At 40.4% G+C, this 20,284-nt stretch overlaps 1 protein-coding gene across 6 annotated transcripts in view; it reads left to right on the top strand.

Moving 5' to 3' along the window:
- The window catches only part of PLCG2 (phospholipase C gamma 2), a 72,296-nt gene that overhangs the window by 14,291 nt on the left and 37,721 nt on the right, over positions 1-20,284 (top strand). For all 6 annotated transcript variants that reach the window (XM_068693218.1, XM_068693219.1, XM_068693217.1 and 3 more), the window contains 3 exons: positions 13,654-13,794; positions 15,953-16,046; positions 17,551-17,598. In XM_068693218.1, the coding sequence (XP_068549319.1) occupies positions 13,654-13,794; positions 15,953-16,046; positions 17,551-17,598 (283 nt within the window). The remainder of the gene's footprint in view (positions 1-13,653; positions 13,795-15,952; positions 16,047-17,550; positions 17,599-20,284) is intronic.

The raw sequence follows: 20,284 nt of genomic DNA, 5'->3' as shown, positions 1-20,284 counted from the left end.
AAATTGAGGAGAAAGAGAATGGCGTTCGTCTATTGATTTTTAGATATTTTTTTTTGTTATAAATCCACCGTAAGCTAAAAACACATTGATCTGTAAGGCTGCAAAGACAAGCACTGAGAAGATGCATGATTTTTGAATTGTCTGTGCAACTTCACTTCAAGCTACTTAGGAGCATTAAATTTCTATTTGGTATTTCCACCAGTTCCTGTCTTGTTCTTTGCAAAGACTGCGCCTGCAACAGGAAATCTAGTGCAGTGGAATGAAAGACTGCTCATCTGGAGAATGTTTTTATAATTGGTGGTGAAAATGTGGTCATACATAGCGTTCTGGGAAAAAGCAATCGGATCTGCACACCCTAATTAACAGGTTCTCTGGATCATCCTTTTGCTGTGCCCTGGTTAGTCGTGTAAAATTAGGGTAATTATTCCTTCCTACAATGACGAGGGTGAATGCAAGTATGATATGCTCAGATCCCAAAATGAGGTGTGCCAAAAAAAAGTCCAGTGCGTAGGGGAGTAATTCAGTTATGAGAGCATGGCTTGAATAAACCTTACAAGTAAAGCCTGGGCGTGACGTACAGAACAATGAGATTAAAACAAAATAGAAAATGACCACTTGCTGGATTAATGAAGCCTCAGAGTCCTCTGGCAAAAAATAACATGGGATCATGTAGTTAAAGACTGTAACACAGCCACTTGCACAAAGTGACTAAACTTAAAGCAGACCGGTCTGTATTCCAGAGCATTCCAGGTTTTTTGGGCCAGCTTTTTTCAGTGCGTGACTTGTAGTCTTATCAAAGCATCCCGTGTGTGTGTAGGAATACGTACTGATAATTAAACTTCTTGCTCTGTGTATAGATTTTGACCCTTTTAAAGAAAGGTGAATATTTTTTTTGACCCTTATATGTGGGTGATCCAGCAGGATAATGAGTTGCCTCCGGATACACTGGCACTTGTTACCAGGACAGGGAATTCAGCTATAGACCTGCAATTTACCCAAAGGCCATCTGCCTTTCTCCCTGAAAATTCAAGTATTTTAGCAGTATTTTTAAATTCAGGAATATTTAAGTGGAAATACTTAATGGAAACTTCAGGTATGAGAATATGTCAAGACTCCAAAGCATGAATATGCAAAAATATTGTTCTGTTGTCTTACAAAGCAAAGAACCCTCTCAAAAACAAGATGTATTTTCAGACATTGTTTCAGAATATGATGTGAACTGCTGTTGTGTTGTTCTGGTTCATGGTAAATTCTATCTGATCTGCTTGAAATGAAAGTCACTGCAGCTTTAACTTGCTGACAGTGTTTCTACTGAAGAGGAAGGAAATCTTTTTTTTTTTTTTTTAAATTTTATTATTACTCCTTTTGACTGACACTTGGGCTTCCCTTTTGCTTGAAAAGTACAAAAAACATGGATTTGAACTTTTCATATGTAGCAATCAAATGGATGGGCTTTTTGAGTACCAATAACAGGAGAATAAGAATTTTTATTTCCCTGGAGCTGTGCTAAAAAGTTGTTACCAACTTTGTGATGGGAGAAAAATCATTTTCACTTGAGAGTATCTAAATGTATGTATGAATATCCCAAATATTCACTGGTGGGTTGTATTGACTTTGTGAAAAATAAGAACTAAGAAGGCTTACACATTTGAAAAATATATATTTAGTGGTGAAGGATCTCAAGTATTATATTGTTGCTTAATATTCCGTGCTTTAATCATCCTGAAGATTGCTGTTCAATACACATTTGTGATGTGATCATAATGGTTGCTATTTCCATGTGCTACAGTCCAATAAGAATTAATATTGATCATGGGTGAGAGAGTGAAGATCGTTGTGCGTGCAATTTTAACTCATTTGGCAACTGCTCTTTAGAGGAGGCACGGAACTGAATGTTTGCACCTGCTGGGGGAATTGTGTTCATAAATCAGATAGCAAGGAGAGCTCTTAAGTTTTGGATGCAAAAAAAGCTGATAGAGAGGATGGAGACCAGTTTTTATGTTGTATCCTAATACTTTTCCTTTGGAAAATAAGAACATTTTTTTTCCCCTCTCTCTGTTAACCACTCTGCCTAGTGTTGTGAGTTTGGGGTATCACAGTGCTGAATTTCTTGCTGTTGAACTGTAAATATGTAAAGGGCTCTCAAATTCCTCTAAGCCAGAGCAGCTCGTAGTGTAGGCCGGTCAATGCTCTGCACTGCAGGGATGCAAAGCTCTTTTGATTGTGAGGAGACGAGTAAATATCTTAAAAAATTGATAGCATAAACTGCTGAAAGACACCTGCAGCATTACGAGGATGGATATCAAGGAGACTTCTGCATTGATTTCAGTGGAGTAGTGTGGTCTCTGAAAGAAGTACTTTGTGTTATTTGCGGTGGGAAAAATCTGAGACGTCCTGAAGTGAGGCAGAGATGCAGGTGTCATTTTTTTTTTTTTTTTTTTAACTTTCATTCACTGTAATGAAAGCTTGTTTGGGAACACACAAATGTAGTCATTAGACTTCCTTAAGAGAGCTGTTTTAAAACAGGGAGTTGTTTTTGGAGTTGTGACATTTTTTTACATAGGTCCTTAAGCAGTGGCTTGTGCCTGCAGATACAGTAATGATAAATATTGCTCTTCTGTAAGGTTGGTACAAAAAAAGCTTTGCTGTTCTTTCAGACACAATTATCTTAAATTATTTTTATGTTTAGTGGGGTCTAGCTCGGAATAAGACAGCAGATATTAATTTTCCCAAGAGCTGCTTACTGTATCTATAGCAGGTAAGCTTTCATACTGCTGTTGGTTTTTATACCTTACAGACATCTAATATACAGTGACGTGTTAAATGATTAGTGTATCCATCTGTACTGCGTTCTCTGGGGCCATGTTCCTGTGCTGCTAAAATTACGGTACTACTCAAAACCGGATGGTTCAGCAAGTCCAAGTCGCTGGAGACAGCTGAATAAATGGGCGGAGGTGGTTCTGCTCAGTGCCTGGTATGGATGAACCCTGAGGATATTACAAGGACGTTTTTCAAGTTTGGTTAATGTTATTTGGGAAAGGATTTAAGTTAAGCCTCACATTAATAATAAAACAACAACAAAAAAAACCTTTGTTTTGGAATAAATGGATCTGTGCAAGGGAGATGTAGGGTTATCTATGCTGATAGAAATGTTTGTGCAATGCCATGGCTCTCGGTGTGGCAGTATGATGTACTTTAAATTGCATTACCCATGGAAGGGTTCCTTTCTTTTAAAAGTTGTCAGCCTTTATGGTCAGAACAGGGTGAAAGAGGTGCTAAAATTATGGCTGTTTCCTGCTCAGTGCAGATGTCTTTCTCCAGATGAGTAAGTTAAAATGGAGCTACCTTTCTTTAGAAAGTCCCTGGTTCCAGGCCTTTGGCCTCTAACAAGTGTGGATGTGCAAAGGCAAGGACGGCTGGTTTAAATGCTCTCCTATCTCCATCATGTGGCTCTGACCACGCAATGCCTGAGTACTGGAGATTTTACTTTGACCTTCCGAAAGACCCGAGTCACCATATACAGAAGGGATTTTCTAGCAAAAAGGAACTAGTGAGAAACTTCTGTATTTAACTCCCAGTGAAATAGTACAGGTTGTTTGTGTCCTTTAGCAAGGATACACAGTTTCAACAGTAGATCAAGGAGCCAAATTTTCAGCTAATGCATGCCCCAGAGTCTGCTGACTTTAACAAAGCAACTGAGGGCCTTGGTCACTTTGTTTTTGCTTGAGATTTATTTCATTCTGGGAGCACTGCTACATCACTTCTTAATTTTGCAAACACAGGGGTTTATTTTAGTTGGTGCTTTGTTCTAGCTTTACAAATCGGACCGTGCAAAACACACCATGTGGGGACCTCATTGTCGTGCCTCGAGGGGGATAGGGAGCATTGAGTACCAGCTCCTCTGTTTGTGCCAGTCCTCCCTGCCCACCTGCAAGAGGGGAGGGAGCAACCAGATAGTGGCTGTGCACACTTCTTCCTCCGAGTTGGCCTGATGGGTTGAGTAACCTGTGCATGCACAGTCTTTCTTTCCTCTACAGCTTTGCTGCCAAGAGTTCTTCAAGCCAAGGGAGTTCTTGGATACTATCTCCATTTTCAGGAGGACAAGGTAGCTGTTGAACTTCTCCAAGCCAATCAGACTTGCTGAAGACAGTAGAGTTTGCTCTGTGAAAGAAAACTTGGGTCCTCTTGTACAATCTGTTTCTTGGGTTTCAGGTGATTCTGCATACAATATGTAAAAATGTAACACGCTGTAGGACTAAACGCAGATTAAGTGACTTTGGGGTGTCTTTCTTTTCAGCCTGTAATGTCTGAAGAGCCTAGTACTTGAGCACCTTTCAAGAAAAAAAGTAAATAAAATTTGTCTACATTTTCCATTTTATGAGAGCTCCAAGTTTCCTTCTAAATGAAAGGGAAAGATGAGTGATGGAAGGAGAGGGGATGCCTGTACCAGAGCGTTTTTCAGGTATAGTGGAGGCCAGGAAGGTTCCCAGTGCTGCTGTTTTTTTAATGTAATCTACTAAGATTGCAGAGTACCTTGTATCTGCCTTCTCTGGGTTCACCTGGGTCCAACACAACCCATTGTACAAAACCAAAATAGGTAGAGGGGAGCAGTGCAGCTTTTCTCAGAGTTTTAATCACAGATGTTTAGCACGCAGGATTTCATTAGAGTATTAAAATTAATGCCAACAACATGTGCATCCTTACGTGGGTCTGCAGAGAGCTATGCAAATAATTGAGGGAAGCAGATCTGAGCTAGATCTGACTGTGTTCACCCATGCTTGGGCTTCTTTTAGTCATCTTGCTATTGTTCTATACAGAGAGACATTTTAGATGCCCTAATAGCTCTAAGATCATCCAAGGGAAACACTTGTAGGTACTGGCTACAAAATGTCGGGGCTGCTTCTTCTGCCTTCTGCTTACAAATGGCATTTCCCTCTATTCTGCCTTGTCCTCCGTCATTTTAAACTATAAAGATAACCCGGTGTTTGCTAGGTGGGCCATGGGGCTGCTCGTGGTGCTTAGAATTTCATTTGTATTTCGTTGTATGCACCCTAGCTTCTATTGCAGTGGAGCCCCTGCCATTTTTTCAGTAGAAGTCTGGTGCTTTCATGAACAAGAAGTAGGTTTGGTAAGCACTGCAGAAGTACTGCTTTGTAGATAGGCTGGCTTGATGAAAGGCTGGTGACTCGGATGCAGCGTTCATGGGGTCAAGGGGACTTTTCCTTCTATTTCCAGGAAAAATAAGCAAACCTCCTAGAAATCAAGGGTTGACCACAGTCCCCAGCCACTCCCTGCACAGCCTGATTGAGAAGCTGCCCGTTTCTAGGGAAGACATTTGGTAACCACAATTGTATAGCGGGGAAAGCATGTGGTGGGGAAATGTGTTCTCCTTCTAGTGCTGTCCTAGTCCAGGTGGGACCCAGCAGGACGTGGCTGTGGAGCATTTATTTACCCATGGCTGTTACTGACCTTTGGAAGTTCATGGATTTGCAGTTTAAGAAGTACTTATTTTGGTAACTAGAACAGAACTAAACTAATGTTTGCTTTATCAACACACCAGAAAAGGAAGCTTTGGTTTCCTGGTATGGAAGGAATTGTTTAATTTGTGATGGATTTCCCTCTTGGAGACAATGTGTGCTGTATGCCTGGCTGTGAAGCTGTGACTTACACAAGTACGAGCGTAACTTACTGCAACGTGTTGCTCAGCATGTCACTTCCTATGGTTCTGCTGTGTATTTTTATTGCATATGAGCCCTTTACAACTGCATGGGGCTGTGCAGTGGCCCCTGGGTCACACCCTCTGCTATTTCTCCCTACTTCTACTGCATGGCCAGCCTGCAACAGCTCGATGTTGTACTCATGGTGGCTTCTGGGGATCACTTCTGCCTCCATGTCAGCAGCTCTGCTGTGCTGTTTCTTTGCTAGGATACCACACGGCCCACAAACAACCGTCCTGTTGGAGCTGAGACAGTGGTGGGGGAACTGCTGGACAGCAGGGAAAGGCAGAGGGGAAGGAGCTGTGAGCAGGAACTACTGAAGTCCGTTCTCTGCTAAAAGACATGTCTGGGGCACCTGTGTCTGCTGACTTAGAGCACACTCCAGTGCTAACAAATAACATTTCCCAAATCTTCTTGTATCATGATATAGAAGTTTATATGCACATAAGTAGACTAAGTCCCACAGATGTTATGGTATCTAAGCTGGTAGAGCAAGCACTTGGCATGTTGTAGGTCTTCAGGAAGATGAGCTGTAACAGATACCTCGATCTTTGTCAGATGTCAAGGCTTCAAGGAGAATTAAGGGAAAGTCTGTGGTGACTGGAGTCTGATTAGTCATGGGAAAATATGCAAGTTTCTGCATACTCTTCCATCAATCTGGGTGTTAAGTGATGATTCACAGCCAGGAGAACTGTGCTCTGAGAAGCGTGTGGTGCCTTCACTGACTGTGTAAATGTCTGCTTCTCTGTAATGCAAGCATACATATTTCTGTAGATAATTTCTATTTTTTGATTACTTTTTTTTTCTTTTTAATGAAGTGGCAAAATTATGAAGCACAGGGCCTGAGCCTGTTTAAATTGAGGCTTTTAATGCTAATGGGTATGCTTCAGTATAACATGTAGTAACGTTTCTTTTTTCTTCAGTCCAGATGTATAAGATAGTCCTGCTGCACTAATATACCTTTTTTCATTTTTAATCAAAAGATATGACTGATAGTGCCTAACATTTTATTTTAGGATTAACTAGAGTGGCTAATTTTACATTATCTCTCTTCTGCTTCTTTCCTGCAATTTTTTCCAGAGTTTGTGAACAAAATGACTGTGGCCCACTTCTTAAATACATTTGCCTTCTTAGATTCATTTAGTGTTACTAATAATGTGTCTGACGTATGAAAGTAGAAAGAATTATCAGAGACTGTTAAAAATCACTTGAGATTTACTTCCTGCTCAAGAGATTTGTACAGAATTAGTCATCTTAAAAATCTGTAAGTACAAGTGTAATTTTCATCTTCCAGGGATATATTAAGAGAGGGAGTGCAAGAAACAAAGAACTAACTTAGTAAGTGCACATTGTACACGTAACAGTACTCAGAAGTTTTGATTCTGTTTTTTCTTGATCTGCAAGGTTGCACCGTGTGTTTTCAGACTGTTACGCTGCCAAGTAGAAACCACATTACTGCAAAACGTTGCACCTGGATAATGATCGAAACTCATTGGAGCGGCAGAGCATCTATAACCTAGTCATGTAGATACTAGGAGCCGATCAGTCCACACACAGTTTGCAGGGAGAGGTAAAATGCAGGGATGTGTAACTAATGTAATGGCAGTATCTTAGGAATGTTGTCGCAGGTGGTGCTGTTGTAGCTAACAGGGTATTTATTTATTGAGATCTTTTTGTATTTTGTGAATGTTATCCTGCAGCATGTTATCCCCTAAATTTAATTTTTCTGATTTTGCTTTTAAAATCCTAGCTAGAATGACCTGCCGAAGAGAGCACATTATGGTTCTGGGCATCCTTTCAGCTGTCAGATGCATTAGGAATTTCATTTTTTTTTTTAAATTAAAACCCAAGCACCTAAGAGACTGTTTATGAACGCGGCTTAAGTTCTTAAACTTAGTTGAGGGATTTTTTTTTTTTTCCATCAAGTTAAACACCTAAGTCATTTCATTATTAAAATTTTAATGTCAATATGAACTTTCTCTATTGTGGAAAACTTTTCCTTTTTCTTTGCCTTTGGAGAAAATGATATAAACTTTTATAGCAGTTGTACCTTTCTGGGACAAGTAATGAATATCTATGTATTCTGCTGAGAAATGCCTGCTCCTTTTGACTTGAATGTCAAACTTGATCTTGCTAATGCTCAGATAGCTTGACCTTTCTAGTAGTGACTTTTTTTTTTTTAATAATTGCTACCGTTTTTTTTTTCCTGTCTGAATTTTCTTACTGTCTCAGGCAATCATAAATAAACAGAAGAAATAAACTTAACTTGCATTGAACACTCCAGGTCCTTATTCTGTCTTTTTCTTTCTATTTCGTATTCTGTAAACTGTTAACATGTCATTGCAAAAGTGAATCTACTTCTTACTCTTTGCAGAATATCTTTTCAAAGAGACACTAAAATTCACCCTTTTCTGTTTTGAAACTGGTGTGTTTCAGTTCTTACCAGGGGATCTTTGTGTAAGTCTTCAGCTGAGTATTTAGAGCCTGGTTTTTGTGGTTAAATGAAAAAAAGAACGTGTGTAGCCTTTAGCTGTTTTCAAATCATGTCTTCACTTCAGCAGCTCGCTTTTGCAGTGTTTAACGCTGACTTACACTGACCAGACTTCCTGACGTGGCCAGCCAGTGAAATGGGGATCCAATCTAGAGCACTTCGCAGACCTGAGCACCACGAATGTGGTTGATGAAAGTGAGGGGAAGATGTGGATGCTCCAGTAGATTTTCCCCAAAGTCAAAGTTTTGTGTGGCAACTTTCTTGTTTTGTTTTGGGAAGTAGAATGTAAAGTTTTATGGACACGTATATAAACTTTACCCTAACCTCATTTTCTGAAGGTGCTTTTTAATTTCTAATATGAAACCAATAGCCCTTTGAGGTTTAAGGCCCCTTCAATTTAGTGCCCTTCAAACTGGAAAGGGCCATAATACGTTGCTGCTTTGCTGAGCAGTCTAGTGAGAAGTTGTCAATTCAAAAGATAGCTGTAATTGATAAGATGGCAATTTGTTGTTACCGTGCATGGCAGCTCTGTGTGGCCTGATTACGTAAAAGCCTGCTGGTTTAAGTGGTACACCAAGCTACAGCTTCTGCCAGTCACGTGGCTCAGTCCCAGAGGACCCCTTGGAACGGCAGCCACGTGTGCTTTCTCAAGATGCACCGCGCCATTTCTCACGTTGCATCCTTGTAACTCTGCAGATATTTTTGTGGCTTACCTGTAACGACTTCCTTGGGCCACTGAATGTCTGATTAAATTTCACCGTTTGTACGAGCTGGATCACTTTCCATACCACATCTGTTCTCACCTGCTGCAGATTTTTGCCTTCATATGACTTTGCCTTTCTCTGAGACAAGCCTCACCTTTTTCACTTTAGATTGCACTTGATACGTGTTTCACTGCTGTTTTGAATAAAACAGGCTGTTAAGACACACCTTGTATAGTTAATCTTTAATTCTGCAGAGGTGAGACTAAAGCCATTGTCCTTACAAACCGCTGTGAAGTGCATTTGCAAAAGGAGACTGAAGGCTTTCTTCATTCACTGGGGGCTCATTTGCACATAGCTTGTGTTGCAGGAGGCAGTTTCTGCCTTTCTGAAATGAAACCTTCTTAGGAATATTTTGTAATGCAAATTTTTTTTTTTAGGAGGGATGTGGATTTCAAAAACTGGTTTTGAAGTCTTTGTGCAGAATGTAACTATATACATGCATGAAAATGTGAAGACACTCATGTAGACAATGCCCACCTCTGTGTCTCGGTCCACACCATTTGGATGATCAGTCCCTTATTTTCCTTTCTGAAACATTGCCAGTAGCTTCTCTGTAAGACTTCTGGGGACTGCTACTGAAAATACCCAATGGAGTAAATAATGATCATGGCCTGATTTCCGACACTACAAGCATCCTTTGAATCTCTCTGTAAACTTTTTATTCTCCTGCTCCACTATGTACATAACTGATCTGACCGTTCTTTGTGGCTACAGACAATGAAAATCTCCTGCAGCCTTTGGCCTTGCAATCAGGAGCCTTATCTTACAGGACTCTGCTCCATACTGCTAGTCCCAGATGAACTTTTACACTGCTAGTCATGACTCTTCTGCCAAGGATACCTTGCTAGATTGTCAGCCTGTAAGGCTTATCCCATTTATACACAGTTCTCTTGACTTTACAGCATCAAATTATCTGAATTCGGTAAAGTCTATCTATGCAAGCATGCCTGACAACAGTCAATTTACATGGGCACTTCCAGCTAACATATTGCTGTTCTGCTGTTGGTGTTGGCTGGTTTTAAGCAGGGTCTTTTCCTTCATCCAGTTGTCTGCTTGGCTGCTCCCTGTAGACGATGGGTGGTGGGTGAGCGCTGGGGCAGAGGCGGAATGGTCAGCAGCGTTGTTGTATGCAGCAATGTTGTGTTTTCTGCAGTTCTGTCTGTTCACTACCTGCACTTGCCTTACGTCTTGTCTTCTGCTGAGCTTGCCCAGCACCTGCCGTAGTGGAATCCAAGTTGTGTTTTGCCATCTGCCTCCTGAAGGGAAGGTAACGGGGATTCACAGTTAAAACGCTGGGACTGAATGCGATTTCTGCTGCCAAGTTATTTGAATAGAGATCAGTGGAGATGCCGAGGATCAAAGGTTTATTGTGAAGTTTATGGCAGTAAAGAGCTCTAGCAGGCACTCTAAATTGCTCACTGCTTTCCAATCTGTGCAGTCTTTGGGAAGTAGCCGTGTAGTGGTGTAATGATCCATTGAATTAACTGATTTGCACACTACATCTCAAGAGCAGAAGTTCAGCGGCTGCAGGCTCTAAAGTGCCAGGAATGTAGTGAAAACTGCACACCCAGATCAGAGACTGAGACAGGATAGTAATTGAAGGTGCCTTGGGGTCTGGTCTAGTTAAAGTCTGCTCGAGGGAGTTGTCAGAATTAATAGATGACTGATGAGGCTGCCAGGAAGATTCTTTTAACCCATGGGAATAACCACATAAAAAAATGGATGAAATGTAAACTAGCATTGTAGGTTTTCCTGATTGTCACCAGTGTCATCATCTTCAGCACCTTAATGAATACATTGGGAACATCTTCCTCATCTTGCTGGGTCAGCTAGAGAAGCTAGAGTCAGCTTCTCTATAGAGCATATTTGATTCATGTTTCCTTGGGAAATGCAGTAATTTTGTACAGTTTTATGGAAACCACACTCACAAGACTGCTTTACTTGATTTTTCACTTTTCAACCTGTGTATGTCCAGATCTGTGCTTTCTTCAGATGTATCAGGCCCCAGGAATACCTGTCCATGAAGCCAGGTGAGCAAATGGCTCTGTGATTTTTATGTGGAATAGAGCAGATAGGCTCCAGAACATCAAGGCGGTAAGAAGATGGAGTGGTTGAGGCACTGTGCTGGTCGTTCTGGCACAAGCATGAAGCTGCATTTTGATTTTATTATAAAAATGTCACAGTAACTGTGTAACAGGTGAGTAATGGCTGAGTTGGTGCAGTTGATTTACTAATCTGAGCCCAAAACATGTTGCAGCTTTTCCTGGCTCTTCCTTTCCCAGTTCAGTTGGGATCAGCTCTTCCAGATGCCGTGGGCACTGCATGGAGGGTGATTGTAGCATACCTGGGGGGCCAGCAGAGCTTAGTGTAAGACTAAGACTCATGGTCCGGTCTGTAAAGCAGCGTGAGTAAAACAGGATCATAAGAATAGCAGTTACCACTGTGAAATCTGGGTGTGCAAAAGTCCTTGAGTGTGGATGTGTGTATACATGTGTATTCCCATGTGGGAATGGGATGGTAGGGTTGAAAGGTTATAAGGCAAGGAACAGAAGTGTAGCGAGCATACATGTAACTGAGGGAAGACGTTAGGCAAGGCTGTGTGTTTGTTTCAGAGGTCAGTATGAGGTAAGAGCCACTCGAAGTGACAAAAGCAGTGCAGGTTGTGAAATCTCTTATCGCTGCTTATAGTTTACGCTTTGAGGGGGTCTTTGTGGTGTGGTGTTTGATATACATGGATTTATGGGAGTGTGAAGTGAAAGGTAGGCTTCACTTTCAAGTTACACCTGTGTTTCTCAGTATAAATTTGTTGGGTGAAGGGAAGGAAGAGATGGCTGGTGTTATTATTGCCCGTAACTAGCATGAGCCAGCGTGGTGTACAGTCCTGTGTCATTTATTGCAGCCACGCGACCCATTTCCCCATCCACTTAGGTATTTTCTATTTCTGCAGCCTGATCCTTCTCTGCTGGTACTAACGTGGATTGCTGGGCTTACACCTTCTTTTTCAGATGCTGGCATTTTGGGATGGATGTCCAGATACACTGCTAGGGATCTAAGTGACACTCTGGGTTGTCAGAGGATGTGAGCCGCCATCAGGAGCTGTTGGCTGTAATTCATTTGTTGTTCTGTCATTAATTTATTTTAAAAGTTTACGCTTAAATTTAGAGGCCTTGGCCATCTAGATATGCAGATCTTAAGAGATGGTTTCATGGTTTGGGAGAGTGACTGAACCATGGAGGTTGAGATGTTCGATGTGCTCTATCTTGAAGATAATCACATTAGGAAAAACAAGTTTAAGAAAGATGTTTGTGTTCTAGGAAAAGTTCAAGTTGACCTTTGAAGCCCTGTTTTCCCAAGACAAATTGTTTAATGACAAGGAATAAGGAGCATCAGGTGGGAAGTTTGGTTTGGAATTCTTTGTAAAGAATAAAAACTTCCAAGATGAATTAATTTGATAAACATCCTTGCTTGTGTCTCCCTCCTTTCCACGTTAGTTTCATAGAAACCCAATGGTACGCGGGCCCGAGATCTAACCAGCGTTCAGCTCCTCACACCCTGTTAGCAGCTGAGTAGCTTGTTCATTGTGCGTTATTAACTGAGACGAGGTGCTCATTTAACACTTAGTTTTAATCTTGTGGTGTTCTTAAATGCAGGAACAGAAACCCTCAGTTATTTTCCTTGGATCTTGCTGGCTCTGATAAACACATTTCAAGAGCAGCCGTGAAATGTTTTTCTTCACTCTTCATTCTGTAAGTCAGGACTGTCCAGAAGTGGGAAGAGCTGTTTATTTGTCTGGTCCACAGGCAGAGCAAAACCACTTCCTCAGTTTTCTAATAAGTATCTTATCTTGAGACTGCACATATTTCTATTTCAGTGCTGTCTCACTGCTCTTATGCAGGCGGTATGAAAAGGGGTTGACAAAAAGGGAGCTGGCTTGAAGTGTGTGCTCGTGTGTCACTGCCATTTGGCTATGAGTGCCTGTGTTCTGTAGAAAGCAGCACGTTAAAAATGCTGCAAGAGGTTATATTAAATGACAGAGATCTGCTTGGAGTTGTCCAGGAGAAGGCTCAAAAAAAATAATTATTGGGCTGCATTTTCTCTTTACTTTCTGGAGGATGCCAAATATACTTTCTTTAAATATTCCTTCATATGGGTGTCAGTGGCTGTACTGGGGTGCTAGTTGACTATCTAAGGTCTAACGCGTTCTTTTTAGGTGGGTAAGCTAGAAGTTGTATTGTTCTTTTGTCTCTGAATGGTTGGCATGGCAATTGGAAATTTCTTAGTATAAATTCCATTTATGAAAACATATCTTCTGTAACTCAAAGGGACTACGCATACAAACTTTGCCTGTGGCTAGTCAGTGATAATCAAATGATAAAAATGATGAAATGACAAGTTACTTTTCTTCTTCTTTTGGTCCTTCTCTGCTGCTGTGTATTAGTCAGTAATACAATGAGTCATTTAGTTGTGGATTTGCGGATTGCAGGCTGGTGCAATTTTCATTTCTTGCCCTATAAAAAATTATAACTACATATGTACGGATTATATATATATATATATATATATATATATATATATATATATATATATATATATGTGCTTTGAGTTTTTAGTTTTGTTGTTTCAGGCTCTGCTGGAACTCTAGTGCAGTTGTACTGACTGACTTTCTGTTTTTTCCTTTTAGTGGATCTGATGGAAATAAAAGAAATTCGCCCAGGAAAGAATTCAAAGGACTTTGAGCGTTGCAAAGCAAGGCACAGAGAAGAACACTGCTTTACTGTTTTTTATGGTACCCAGTTTGTCCTCAACACCTTAAGTTTAGCAGGTAAACCTTTTTCTTCTTTGTTTCCTCTTTAAACCTAGCAATTGAACAATCAAATACACTGATGAAATAGTAATGTAAAGAATACTGTGATTTTTTTTGCCCTTGGCAGTTCAGGAGTGCACCAAATGTACAAAACCCAAGACCTTTTACTCAGCCAGCCCTTAATGTCTTTGAACTGCTCCATTTGTAACATTTTGCTGTCAAATAGTGTATTGTGTGAGACTTTTTCCTTACATTGTCCAAACAGAACAGTTGTATAACTTGTGGATGTAATACATGAGTCACTTGCTGCGGTCTGTCCTGCACTGTACAGGTCAACAGCTCTGTGTTTTAAGAAGATGAATGCTTGTTGCTCATTAGAAGGCAACAGCTATTTAAGCACTAATTAATATCATGTCTCGTAGTATGTGTTTATCAATATATCACTTCCTAAGCACTGTAACACTAGCATTACTTTTTATTTATTTATTTAATGTAGGAATTATGTACTCCTAGGGAGCTAGCAAATGTTTCATGTATATGTGGGAATTAATTGTCTATAGATCACAGAACTGGAAGCCTGGTTTTACAGTCTGATGCACAGGTAATTAAAGACCGTTTGTCACTAAACCAGTGTAATAGATTTTTAACTTCAGATCAAGTTTTACCATTGCTGGATGAGGTCTGAAAATTTTGAATAAGTGCAGCTGTGCCAGGTATTTCAGATTGATTTCCTCCAACACCCCCCACCCTGCCTCCATGGCAGTTCTCAAAACCAGATTTCTGCCAGTACTTTGAAAATACTCAGTACATTGAGGTATATTGTCATAATGCTGAACTGAGAACAGCATGACTGATATAACTTTCAGTTAAGGGGGAAATCCTTTTCCTTGTTAAAGTACTCTGTCATGTTTTTTTTTTTTTTTTTAAACAATATAAAATAGTCCCTACTTAGAAGGGAATGGTGGCTGTCATAAAGGCCAGAATTGTCTTGGGAGAAGAATTGGTTTGGCACTGGTAGTGGGTGTTCTTTCTGAAATTGTAGCTAATTGAAAAACATTTCCATGGGGAGCTGAGGCTGGGTTCTAGTTTTATCCTTGGAGGATAAAGCATTGTTTGAAAATACATTTAAATAAAACGTAATCTTCATATTTTGAGAAACTGTTTTACTTTGAAGTTAGTTAAAGAATTTGCACAAATTAGAGCTCCTGTGTGAAAGTATTTTTTTAAGAGCTGTTATAATTGAAGAATGCCTTCATGAAATTTCAGAACCAGCTTGATAAAGATAATGGACTTTGTCCAACTGAATGCTGTAAAGACAGCATCTCATTCAAGGCCCTCAGAATGGTTTAATTGGCATTTCTCAGGGAAGGCTGTATCCAGAACACAGTCTGTGATCATGCTTCTGTAAGGTTGAAATGTTACACATGTGATCATGTTAATTGATGTAGAGGACTCTTCTGTTTTGGGAAATGGAAAGGCAAACTAGATATAAACGTAAACCAGCTTGTGAGGTTGGAAGGCATATGCACCTGAGTTACAGTGTTAAGCTGCATAGACCTTTTTAAAATTTACCTTGTATTAGAATGTGTTATTTTAAAGGTCTTTTCCAACTTAAATGATTCTATGATTCTCTATATAAGCTACATTAATTTCATACATTGCTTCCTTTCTGTTCCTCTTGCCTAAGCGCAGTCTGGGACAATCTGCGTTTAGAGGCATGGTTATGAAAAGAGGAGGTAGTTGTGTTCATCAAAAGCTAGCGCTTTACAGCTTTCTTGTAGGTTGCTTGGAATATCATGAGCTAGGTTTATGCTATAACACACTGAATTCACTTTTCCGTGTGCTTCAAGTTGCTCGTGATCTAGGTCCCTGGGGAGAAAACTAAGTTTGATTATGTTACGGTAAGAACTCAGCAACAGTTTCATAATCTTTCTGGTGAGATGCTGAAATTTACCTAATCTGGGAAGCAGATGTTCTGTCAGAGTTTCCATGACTGGCCCTCTCACCCTCAAATTTACACTGTGCTACTAGTTCTAGTATTAACAACATGGATTTATGCAATGAGATCTATCAAGGAGAAAGGTTAACCTGCATCTCTGTGTACTAGCGTTTATCTAGACATCACAAGTTATGTCCTACTTTTATATGTTTCTCACAGCATGTTATTTTTTTCCAGCTGATTCTAAAGATGATGCTGATAAATGGTTGTGTGGCTTGAATATCTTGTATCAAGAAGTCATGAGTGCTCCCACGCCTGCAATCATGGAGAGGTACGTAGGAATATTTTCACTTTGTGAGACTTGACATCTCTTTGGAATGTAAAGTGGAAAACGCCAAAGAAATTATTGAAGTGCAACAAGTGCTCCCTGCTAGTTACCTTAGGAACAACTACTAGCCAGTTTGTGCGTGATACAGAAAGCTCCTATGGAAACTCTCCATGTCTGTTTGGCTATCTACATGTTCTGGAACTGCACTTCTCATACGCTGCTGTGAACTTGCAGTTTGCCTTCTTCAATGTACCACAGAAAAATAACATCTCTGAATGCAATATCAAGGTCATCTGATCTGTGTTGAGTTCTTGGAAAATTCAAATGTCTTATGCAGTGACAAAAGGCTTGATCTGGTAGATGTCCATGTTTCAGCTTCTGTGTCCCCATGATTCCCATGTGCACATTTACAGTTTTGCCTGTTGACATCATTGCACCATATGGTAATGTGATCAGCTCACCTGGGAGAGCCAGGATAAAAATGAACATTTTAAACGGTTACTTTTTAGCAGACGGCAATATGATGGTGAAAATGCACCCTTAATGCTTCTGAAGATGTGCTCGAAACTGCTAATGTTCAGAATGCCAATTTTGTTGACAAGCTTTTAACACTGTCTCTGTACTTGATTGCTTTTCATCACTGCTGACTTTTGTGTTGGGGGTGAGTCACTGCTATTACCTGTTTTAAGGATACAAAGGATATATTCCCTGTCCTTGAAGTCTACCTGACTTTTGCAACTTTGATATTGACATTGATGTTGTCTTTACCTACTTGTAATTTCAGCTGGGGAGAAAGTATTCTTCACTTCCTCCTGCCTTTATATATTGTGTGGTATTGCAGAGAGCTGTTATACAAAGTGCTACTAGGTTTCAGGCTATGTTTGTGCAGTGAACAAAGTGATTTCTGTAGAGAAATGAAGATAAGCTTAATACTGGCGCACTGTGATCATCCTTTAGATCAAAACTGCATATGTATATTTACTATTAATACTGCTAATACTATTTTGCTCTGTACCTAAAACTGAGGTGCATTTTAATCAGGATTTTCTTAAAAATTCCCTAAGCCCTCCCTCCCTTCCCCTTCTTTTTTAATTTTATGCATATAAGATCTTTCAGTCACCAGCTTCAGCTGACGTAGATCATTGATGTGGCGGAGTAACTCTAGATTAGCTGAAATCTTGGCCCACTGTATCAATTTACATTTTTACTGTTTCTGGTTGTTTATTCCTTTGTGCTGTGCACACCCTTCCCTTTCCTGTGTTGTTTATGTGGCCTTAAAATGCAATATTAAGCAGCAGAATAGTATATATTTACAACTAGCGTTATAAAACTGATTGAATACTTAGATGCTATGCTGGAAATATGTTTGCTTTACTTAGTGATGTATGTTCTGATTTTTAAATACTTCTATTGAATTTCATCTCTGGATTTTGATATTTAATTGATCTTTTTTAATAATTCTCAAATTAAATTCTTTTCTCTCATTTTTTTTCTCCTTTTCCTCAAGCTGGCTGAGAAAGCAGATCTATTCTGTTGATCAGACTAGAAGAAATAGGTAAGAGGCTCGCTTTTTATGTTCCGTTTGTTTTTAGTGAACTTTCATTGCAGACTGTGACACGGAATGAGGAGAAATAACTACTAATTTGCCTGACATATAAAATATGAGACCTCTGAAAATGGTATTTGCTCTTGCTTTAACAACGTGTTTTGCCTTTTGCTAAATGTAGCATGTGCATAACATTCAGTTATATTCATTATGTAATATGAGGAAACAAGTGATGAGAAATGAATACTCTGCTGTTAGTGTAGATTTACCCTGCCAGTATAAAGAAGGGTGGTTGCCTTCACCCAGTCTTAGTGCAGAGATTCAGCTCAGCTGTGCAGGTTTGTTAGGTTGCTTGCTTTGCAGAGGCATTTGCCCTTCAATACTTCCTGGGGGCAAGTTGGACCCCAGCAGAGTGGTTTGTATAACCTGCTGTCAGCTTTCCCGTGCAGATTTGCCACAAGTTCTTCACTCATTGCTGAAGCATGTTTGCATTGGAGCAACTGTGGTCTAATGTAGACAGACCAGAACCAGCTTTTAAAAGCTTGTTTGGGCACTTGTAACAATCGAGCCGTGTAAGCAGATTTCAGTGTGTGCTGCTAAAGGTCCGGGGTCAGTGTTCAGATGGTTAGCCTTACCTGGTTTCGATCCTGATGGGGTTTAACCATGACTAATATTTGTGGTATTTAGTTTGAAACTAGTCACAGCACCAACACCGGATATATCCAGAGACAGGGTTGTCCCAGCAATAACATGAATACTTTCCTGCAGGGGTCAGAGCTGCGATGAGAACAGAACAGAATATTTAGGGGAAGAAGAGATAAGAGATGCCTGAGTGTGTTAGGGGACAGGAGGAGTACTATTGGTACAACAGGGTAATGTGTGAAAGAGTTGCTTTAACAGTGGGAAACAAATATACTCTTGAGCATAGCTGTAGAAGGAAGCCTAGTTAGTTGTTTAGAGTAAGGGCAAAAATCTCTGGTTGTGGGTTGTGTGGGGTGTTTTTTTTTTTGCCTTTTTTCTTTTTTGAGGGCTTGCTGCATTGAATACAATTTCGTGCAATTGGCTTGGCTATCTGGGTTTGTGTTTTTGCCCTATATTTGAATAGGCCAAAGCCAAAGAATCACCTCTGAGCGGATGCTTCTCGAGTCTAAAAAGGCAAACAAACAAAAAACAACAAAAAAACAACCACATATGGGTTGTAGGCTCTCATGTGCTGTGTTGCTTTATATGTTTGGATTTCAGTAGCTTGTTTCAGCTTCATGTGTGAAGTAGGTTTTGTAGCTTTTGCGTAACAAAGGAGACTTTCTAAATGAATTCATCTGCACACCTCTGGTTAGAGTTGCCAGAAAATGTGCAAAACTGTGAAGAATGTTACCCTCCTTTTCCCCACATATATTACTTTATCATGATTTTGTTCTTTGTAGTGTTCTGTTTTTTTTCTAAGGTGTAATTCAGTGTGGAAAAGAACTTGTGTTTCCTCTCATTTAGGCCTTTTCCTGAAAGCAAAATGAAGCACGATGTTTCACTGTGCGAATAAGACTGTTACAGCAGGAAATAACACCCTTCTGCAGACAGCCTGCGCTGTTGTGTGGCTTGCTTCAGTGTGAGCAGTGTTTCCAAAGATGGCCAAAATGGTGAAAGGCCAAATATCGTCCTTTACAACAAAGAGGTGTTGGCTTACACCTGCTGATGCATTTTGTAAAACTAGCCCTACTATGAAGGCATCTGGGGGAGAGGACCATGAAGCAAAAGCAAATGTTAAAGGCACAGAAGCTGGAACTGGTGATATGTCTGCTGAAGAGGTTCCACAGGGTGTTTGAGGGTTGTTTCATTGGTACAAGGCAGTCTGCTTAGGATCTCGGGGATTTGTGCTGTGGAGAAGGCAGTGATTTGTTCTCTTGGTAGATGATCCGGGCTTTTAGAAAACTTCAGGAAAGGAATTTGAGGTGGGCTTCGTTTTTGTTTAGGTTTTGTTTAGTGCTGCAGTTTCTAGGGAGGGTAATTGTAAAGGTTGGGCTTCCAGGCAAGTCCTGCTTCACAGGTTGAATTTTTGCCAGGGGTAATGAAGTCCCAGCTCTTTGTTTTGGCTTGTGTTTGTCTTGCCAGAGGAAATTGCTTGTTTTTGGTGTTTGGGGTATGAGCAGAGTGCTCCTTCTTGCTCCTAAAAGGAGTGCTTTTTTTTCCAGAGGTCTGGCGACAGGGTGGAAAGCCAGGAATTTCCTGAACTCTAATCTGGCTTTGGCGTGGATTTTGGCTAAGTTCCTTCTTGCTTTTCCTCTTTCCCTCTCTACACAATGGAGATGAGAATCTCTCACAGGGCAGGTGCTTGTATGGATGCTGTAGAACAGAAGTGTTACTTTCGTCCAGGTGCTAATTGCTTTTGTTGCTTTCGGGTGACTCTGTTCTGATCCTGTTTATTTGCACAGAGTTAATGGCTTATGAATTGCACTGGAGGTCAAGGCAGAGCATCTTAATGCAGTACCAACAGTACCCAAGAAAACAAGGCTAATGTCTTGTGGGCATTGGCCACAGCACCCACAGATGTTGTGCCTGTGTTCTCCTGTCTCTTCCCTGCTTTTCTTTGCAGTGGTGGGTTATTATTCCCCTCACCTTCCAGTCTAGGACTTGTCCCTGTGCCCCTCATATGTCCCTCTTTAATGCCGTGTCTTTCTCATTGAGGCCTCACAGTAGTACC

Source organism: Anas acuta, chromosome 10 (genome assembly GCF_963932015.1).
Source record: "Anas acuta chromosome 10, bAnaAcu1.1, whole genome shotgun sequence".
NCBI lineage: Eukaryota > Metazoa > Chordata > Aves > Anseriformes > Anatidae > Anas > Anas acuta.
Note: the sequence above shows the minus strand (reverse complement) of the source record. Positions and strands in the feature narration are given on the sequence as shown.